The sequence below is a fragment of the Etheostoma spectabile genome, chromosome 8 (genome assembly GCF_008692095.1).
Source record: "Etheostoma spectabile isolate EspeVRDwgs_2016 chromosome 8, UIUC_Espe_1.0, whole genome shotgun sequence".
Lineage (NCBI taxonomy): Eukaryota > Metazoa > Chordata > Actinopteri > Perciformes > Percidae > Etheostoma > Etheostoma spectabile.
In genome coordinates, this window is record NC_045740.1 from 32997759 (window position 1) to 33006544 (window position 8786).

General features: G+C 42.3%; 1 protein-coding gene across 1 annotated transcript in view; it reads right to left on the reverse strand.

Annotated features, from left to right (window-relative positions):
- The window catches only part of LOC116693484 (septin-7-like), a 51061-nt gene that overhangs the window by 1898 nt on the left and 40377 nt on the right, over nucleotides 1–8786 (reverse strand). The window contains 4 exon segments of the mRNA XM_032522488.1: nucleotides 329–474; nucleotides 1368–1500; nucleotides 1634–1759; nucleotides 2182–2215. Of these exon segments, the coding sequence (XP_032378379.1) occupies nucleotides 329–474; nucleotides 1368–1500; nucleotides 1634–1759; nucleotides 2182–2215 (439 nt within the window).

Here is an 8786-nt window from a genome sequence, read left to right on the forward strand (position 1 = left end):
TTCATTCACAAAGAAAATTGGTGTCTTTAAAAGGTTGGATTTTCCCTCATTTTTTAATTAAGGCATTAAGATCAATTTTTCTTTTTTATTCATTTTTAGTGAACTTTAGCGTGAGTATGTACCGTTATGAGCAGCACTGTAAGGAACAAAATACACCCCCACCTAATTTATGAATGTAACCAAGTGTCCTGTATCATGAATACATGATTGGCATTCGTAACTGTCAAAACTTTTTTCCATGCATCATTTAGTAGACATACTGCTGACTTTAACATGAACCATTTGGCCCGTTACACAGTGATTAGCCAGCTGTTGAAGAGTTACTGACTTGGAGGCGTCCAGTTTCTGCTGCTCGAGGATTCTCTGCTGAGCCTCCCAGTTGGCCTTCTCGTCCTCATACACCCGTCTCTTCTCCTCCAGCTCTTTGTACTGCGCCTCCAAGTTCCTCTTCATCTGTTCGTGGCGTCGCTCCAGCTAAGGGTCAAAACATTAGAGAGATGTTCCCATCAATAGCCCATGTAATAGCCATCAGGCGTTTTCACAGCTGTAGTTTCTTTGCGTTGGTCCAAATCAGTTGATAATTTAAACTTGGAGCGATTTCCCCCTTGGTTTGTTTTTGTTTCACACGTGGAAAAATCCATCACATTACAAATCACGTAAGAACGTCGGATGATGATGATGATTGGTCGGATGTGTCTGGGGCGGGAGCAAGAAAGTGAAAACAGGAAGAAGTGTTGTGCACATCTCCGTGGTCAAACCAGCTCACATCATTAAAATGATCAGACATTGTTTGATGAGCGACGTTACTACGTCTGCTCTGGTCCCGACACCTCGCTCTGCTCGCCCGCCGTCGGCCTCCAACTTCAGGGGCGGCTGGTTTGACCCCGGAGACGTGAGTGACGGACGGCTGCCCTGCTGCTCTGCTGCTGAGCACACCTTGTTAGTGTGGGTCAAGGTAGGATCCCGTTTCACCACAAACACACCGCTCCAGAGTTGGATTGAAAGCGTACGAGACCACCTCATCAAGCAGGTCTTGGTACGCTTGTCTGGTCCCCTTTTGGGATTGTTGCCTTCACACCTGCCCAGATGATCCGCACCAGCAGGGAAAACAAACTACAGTGTGATTCTACTGAACTTAAGGAGGCAGGTGTGAAAGCGCCCTTACCTATATAACTAGTTTTTGATCTTGTCCCCCCCCCCCCTTCAGTTTGAACGGGGCGCCCTACATTATCCCTTTGCATGATGGAAATGGTGACACACACACACACCAAACACACACACACACACACAACACACACACACACACACACACACAACACCACACACCACACACACACACCACCACACACACACACACACACACACACCTCAGCCTCGGAGTCCTTCAGTTTCTGCTTCTTCTCTTGACCTTCATTTCAAAGACCGTCCATTTCGGCCTCCATCTTCTTCATTTTCATCACGTGCTCCCTGCGCTCCTCCTCCATCTGCGCCAGGGGACTCCTGTAGACCACAGCCAGGGCACAGGTTAATAGTTACTTGGGATTTGTGTTGTGTTTTTTCCCCCCCACGTCTAAAGTAGTGGGTTCTGTTTCATTTAAAAGAGGGAAGCAGTAGTTCAGTATTTAAGGCGTACTTAGTGAGCTGTCCCTTGGTCTTGGTGTTGTCCACTCCATTACAGGTGACGGCAGCCAGTTTCTTACTGCGGTAATTCTCGTAGTGGACATTGTTGGTGACATCCTTTAAATCCTGCATATGAGTCCTGTTGAAGGGGAAGAAACAGAAAACTTTACTGTACACTAATGTGGGCATTAGAAGAACATTGTCAACCAACGTTTTGGGGTAAGAAATCAAATTGCATTCATGGGAATAATTAGACATACTGCTTTTTATTTTTATTTTTATTACCTGGACCCTATTCCCCATGCAATTGTGTCTAAGTGACTAATGTGAACAAAAATCTTTGAAATTGGAATTTAGCGACGGAAAATGCTATTGCTTTTAGGCAAAGTTTCAGAGTTGAAGTGGAATCAGTAAGACACACACACACACCCTACCTACCCACACACACACACACCACACACACACACACACACACACACACACACACACACACACACACCACACAACACACACACACACACACAAGCTGTCTGAATAACAGCAGTCCCCACACTGGCTTACCTGATCAGCATGTTACGTAGCACAGTGAAGTCGCCTGTTCCCCTTCTCCACTAAAAACCACAGGGAGAGAGAGGAAACAGAGAGGGGGGGGGGGAGAGAGAGAGAGAAAGAGAGAGAGAGAGAGAGAGAGAGAGACAGACAGGTATCAAAATGACTGTGCATGAACACTTCTTCTTGTAATAATCAGAATAATAATCATTCTGTCTAAAGGGAAACTGATAGTTGTACACCTGTCTTGCAGGTGCTTAATTATTGCAATGAACTCTGGGTAAACTAACCAATTTTACGGGGTAAGTATCAACGCCTGGGGTCTATCTGTGGCTATGTGTCCAATTTGAGAGGCAGTTCCAGCAGAAACACACTATTGGGTTCTTGTGAGTAAGATCAACACAGCGGTAGTCTCTCCAGGTTTCCCCAAGTCAAATTTAAGACTTTTTAAGATCTACTTAAGACCATTATGGGATGATGATATTTAAGACCTTTATCACAACATCAACTAAGCCCTAAATTCCCTAAACCGTTAAAGGTGCACTTCTCCAAAGTTAAAAAATAAAGTCAGTTTTATGTCTGTGGTACGATCCGAAAGAGACTAGCAGCAATAACACGAAAGCTGATTGGCTGCAGAATAAGTCGCATGTTGGTCTCATCTGTCGTCGTAATACAGCAAAGTTATATTTGGACTATCGAATAAAAGAACTACAAGACTATGTATAAAAGAAGATCAGCATTAGAGGTAGCGATGCATGGACGTAGGAAAAATAAAGACCTGTTTAAAATGATTTAAGACCTAGAACTCATAATTTCAGCAAATTTAAGACGTTTTAAGGCCTAAAGTTTTAAAGATTTTGAGACCCTGCGGAAACCCTGTATTCAGATCATGACAACACACACACACACAGTGTAGTGGTTGTAGAGAAAAAAATATATATATATAAGCAAAACATTGCAGAATTCAAATGAATGTTATTAATCTCTATGGTGACCTTATGGCACAAACATACAGGATTACACTATGTAAAGTTCATTCATTCATATATTCATTCATTCATTCATAGGTTATAAAGGGAGGGGTATGTATCGTGAGAAAAGGTGTAGCCAGTCTTTAAAGTGACAGTAACAAGAGAGGCATTGCACAATATGTGTTATAGTTGCACATAAACAGAGCACAGAGGGCAGAGGGACATCAGGCCATGATCACATAGGACGGTTTTAATATGAGCATACACTGTTAGAAATATGGGATAATATACAGTGTTAAGGAATAAGAAAGGATTTTCTGTGATGATTTTTGACAGCCTCTCCCCCCCTTTTTTGACTTTTGGATTAACAGAAAGGTCAACAGGCTATGTTTTTAAATTCAGAAAAATAAAATCAGTTTTTGGATTAACAGAGATGTCCCTAAACTTAAGGGAAAAAGGTAGTGCTAATTATCTGCTAGGACATTATCTGACATTGTATTCTACCACATATTACAGTGTATTACCTTTTTCCCCAATTCACATTTTTACCAATTTCAAATGATGTCCCCAAAGGCAACGTTGTCAACATCTGTTTGTTCATATCACTTCAATTTTATTGCTGAAATGTTCTTCCCCCACCCTTAGTCTCTAGGACGTTAGACAGCCAATCACAGACATTATTAGATCTTGGTAGAAAAATGCTGCATGCTTATTGGCTCACAGACGCTGGTGAGATTTATTCATTAGGTATTGAATGACGAGGAATTAATCAATACTCGATACAAAGGAGGCAATTCAGTCGGTGGCTAAAAATTCTTACATTTGGGTCCCAGCCCTAATATTCACTGACTTTTTAGTTCTGTTTTGGTCTTCATTAAATCCCAAAAAATATCTCCCGCTTCAGCTGCTAAATGCTAAACTATGTTCCCCAGCTAACCGTCTGTCTGCTGTTTGGTGCAGGGCAGGTAGTGCAGCGTGGGTTTATCAGGAGCTGTTTTAGCTCAAGCCTGATTCTGCTGGAAACCACATTGGTGACATAGGTGAGACTAGAGCGGCCTGCTAGAAGACGCTGGAACACTACATAGAGCTGAGGGGAAGTGCAAAGTTTGGGGAACATTCTGTATAAGGCTGGGCCATATGGAGAAAATCAAACATCCCAATATTTTTAACCAAATACCTCGATAAGGCGACAATACGTAGGGTTGAATATTGGTGCTTTCACTAAATATTTACACAATGAGACTTGTGATGAATAATCATCAATAATGGATATGATGACTAAGTGGGAGAAGGCAAATAATAGAACTGTGAGAACATTCTGTAAAGTTCATTTCATCACTTTGTTGCAGCCTGTAAAACCAGTAAAAGACATATTACGATATCGGGATATTACAATATCCAATATCAAAGAGGTTGTCTAGTCTCATATTACAATATTGATTTATATTGATATATTGCCCAGCCCTAATTCAGTGGGTTCATCACTACGAGTGAGCCCTTTCACATTACTAATAGTCAACACAAGTAAAAAGCCTCCTATCTGATCACAGCCTTCGACTGTTGGACGCCACATAGTTAGAAGGAACAAGAGTTCTGGGTCAGACAACAGCAAACCGAACCCGTCTCATTCCAACATGGTACAGTTAGATGATTGTGAGTATTCATCTACAAACTAAAGACAAGGTTACACATCAGAGGGGATTCTGGAAAAGGACTGCAGACAAACTGCTGCCGAGGATGTACTGTATGTGGTAGATCTCCAGCCTCCTCTTCATCAAATACGCTGCTCCTTATTGGTTAACCTCCATCCCACTGGCAGCCAATCATCAGGGGAGCGAAATAAGGAGGACACCTTACCATTGATGAAACTTAAGCAGTCCCGCCCCTTGGCGTCCCAAGCCAGCCATTGACCTTCTGTCTCTTCTAGAGGAGGGAGCTCTGACGGAAGGGGGAGGGGTACGTTTTTTCAGTTACTGTCTGCTCCCAGCAGGGGCTAAATCTGGGTCTGGAGGAGCTGGGTTTATTATGGCTCAGACCTGGCCCGGTTCGAGCCCAGAATCGGCCTAGGTCAGGCCCAGATTCAGCCCAGATTTGGCCCTGGATCAACACCACAACCTGTATGGGTCCAAGCTGACTGACTAAAGAGCGCAGGGCTTGTAAGAGGGACAGTGGTGGTTGGAGGGGGTGTTATATGAGGATCTTTGCATGACAAGCTGGGGGGTGCAAGTCTCAATGAGGTAATAAGTGGGGGAGCTAAGTGGGGTCAAGGCTCAAAGGAAGAAATAAAAAGGTTGTAACTAATAGTACACAGATCTTATTTGTAGATGAATGGCAGAAAATACCTGATGCATACTCCGGGTTTTCATTTTGTTTTTTTCATTTCTCAATCATGGAGTTTAATGGGAAATTGTTCCAGTCCATCAGGTGTTTTGAGCCTGAGTGCTTTACCTACTAGCAATGTGTGTTTAGGCCATGATGATGAACTGCTTGGTTTAATGAATCAAGAGCACACAACTGTTTCAGGAACATGTTGTTACATTCAAATTCTACATATGCTAATGATGATAACTCATGATGCCAAACCGCATGACTTAAATGAGTTGCTACATGCCCTTCTGGAAATCACTATCTTGCCATTAGCTGCTCATGAACCTATAATGAATGTAGCAATGTGTTAGGATGGTGGATCCCAGTCCTTGGTCCAGTGATACAGTGAGACCGGCACACCGTTCTCACCCTGCACCAACACAACCTATTCAACTCACAGCATTATGTAGTGAGTTGAATGGTGTGGTGAAGCAGGACCGAAATTAAACAGTATGGATACCACAGGAGCAGAGCATGGAACCACAGCGCGGAGAGTAATGTTTCTATAGCAGCTGTAGCTTCAGCACCAAACAGCCTCTAGTTTTCTCCATGACTATTCACAGCATCAGACCTGGGACAACAAGAGAGGCTTGAAACCTGCTGACAACACCAGGCAGATGTTGCAGACATGTGTCAAGTAAGCCTCATCAAATGCACTTTGCAGGAACATTCCTGTTTATTACAACCTTAGTCTTTTGGGGTTGACTATCAAATTAAGTGATAAAAACAAAGACAACAAACATAATCATTCATGTGTCCCTCAGGTAGATTATGGGCAACACTAAGCATACACTGTGACATGACAAAATGGGAAGAGTAGAGATTGTTTATGTATTTCTTAGGTATAAGGGATATGTATTAAAAGCAACGTAGGGAGTAAGACAGTGATAAGTTTTGGCTTATGTAGTGGGTTTTTTCTCTTGTTTAGCATTTCCTTTTGTGGGGATGGATTTCTTTGTTCACAGTGTCTTAGAGTAGAGTTGCAACTAGCAGTAAGTAAAAGTATTTTTTTGCAACTCTAAAGCTTAGTGCAGCAATTTAAAATGATTGTAGCAAAGTTTGACAGTTTCTTCTAAAGATTGGTGGAATTAACACTGGCACTGGTATCAATATGTGAGAGTAAAAAAAATATTTTTACCATTAACCCATGAAGATATTTTAGAAGGATCCCTTGAATTTGTGACCAAATATGTACTGGGCGAGATGTTTTACCATTCCAAAACTTAAATAAAAATAATTTGTCAGTGCTCTCTGGCGGACAAACTATATAATGGCAATACTGTTTCAAAATGACTCCATCACGCAACATATTTGGGATTGAGCTACCTCACTTTATTATTACTAATCTGCTAACAAATTACCAAAATATCTGTGATAAAAAAAAAAAAAAGACTATACTATCAGCCATGCCCATTGATTAGTAAGGCTCTGAAACTTTCGCCAAATAATAAAAGGGTGAAAATGCTTTGAACCATCAAACTATAGATGGTGGACAACAGGGAGCTTCCTTAAAGTATTTATTAAAACCATCCCAGGCCATTGGGACTCTTTCATACCAAACATACAACAATTGCACTGAGAACACATGAATGATTTTGGTGTCTATGTTCTTTTGTATTTAAAGACATAATACGTTCACAATTGAATATGTCCAAGTTCTTCTTTGTTTTCAAATGTTTCCAAATGATTGTGTATTGCAGTACTTGTTTTCAGCCCAAGTCTGATCAGAGCATTGGGTTGACCATCAGCCTAATGATGAGACAGCACAGCAACAGAAAGGTGGAGGGAGAGGAGGGATGGAGAGTTTGGGGGCACTCTGAGGAGGAGTAGGGGAAAAAACGAGGCTGAAATAAAGTGAAAGATGGTTTGGTTTACCAAAAATGCCCTCTGTCAGTCATGGAAAAGAATAGACAAAGAAAAAAAGAGAGAAAAGAAAGAATGGAAAAGTGAAAGACTGATAAACGGTCAACCACAGAGCAACAAAAGGTATATACTTTATATGAAGATATATATACAGTGTATCATCTTTCAGAGGACTTTAAAACAAATGAAAACTAAACACACCAGTCAGAGCAACAGCAGTTCATCGTCGCCAGTGGCAACACTGGCTGGGTCAGTCAGTGCTTGCTGAAACAACATAACCCATAATACACCATGTCTATCTCTATTTTCCAGAATCCCTATTAGGGTCAAGACCAACACTACCAAAAGGACAGTGTGCATGTGACTTTGAGTTTAGGGATAATAAAAGGTAACAATGCATTAACTGCCAGGTAACTTCAAACTTCTGTCAGAATGTTTCCCGTGTCCAGTGGTTTCACTGCAGTGCTAGTCTCGCACTGCCAGCTCATCTCCACAACATTCTGGGATGGGAGAATATCGTGCTGTCGTTTATTGGCATTTCTGTAAACCAATTACAATTGTCATGGGCGGTGCTAAGCTCCGGACGGAGCCACGGTGCCGCTGCTAAATAGTCTCAGGAAGGAACTTGTTTTGGGGGAACATGTGTACGTTCAGAAGTAGTTTTAGAGATCTGAGGACCAGGTAACCATAGTCCTCGGATTGGACAGATAGTCTAGCTAGCTGTCTGGATTTACCCTGCAGAGATCTGAGGACCAGGTGACCATAGTCCTCAGATTGGACAGATAGTCTAGCTAGCTGTCTGGATTTACCCTGCAGAGATCTGAGGACCAGGTAACCATAGTCCTCGATTGGACAGATAGTCTAGCTAGCTGCTGTCTGGATTTACCCTGCAGAGACCTAGAACCAGGTAACCATATCCTCAGATTGGACAGATAGTCTAGCTAGCTGTCTGGATTTACCCTGCAGGATCTCTGAGGACCAGGTAACCATAGTCCTCAGATTGACAGATTCAGCTAGCTGTCTGGATTTACCCTGCAGAGATCTGAGGACCAGGTGACCATAGTCCTCAGAAATCCATCAGAGGTTAGAACGCCAACACAGAAACAAAGGGGACAGACATCCGGCCTAAAATTGGGGACATCCGGCAGAATGTCCGGCGGTAACGCAACAATCCCGGAAATGAACTGCTATAATCTACTGCACTGCTAACCCTCCATTCACGCATGCAGATTCCAAAACTGATGACGCGACAAGCAGCCATTGCCACTGAAAACCTATCTTCTGCAACAATCAAAGCATCAGGTGTTCAGCAGCACGACATGGGAAAGTTTTTAAAAAAAATTCAGCAAATGTGCAACGTCAATTTGGTCCACTATAAGTGTTTTATTTTGTCACTGAAAGGCTCAGATTGTGAAG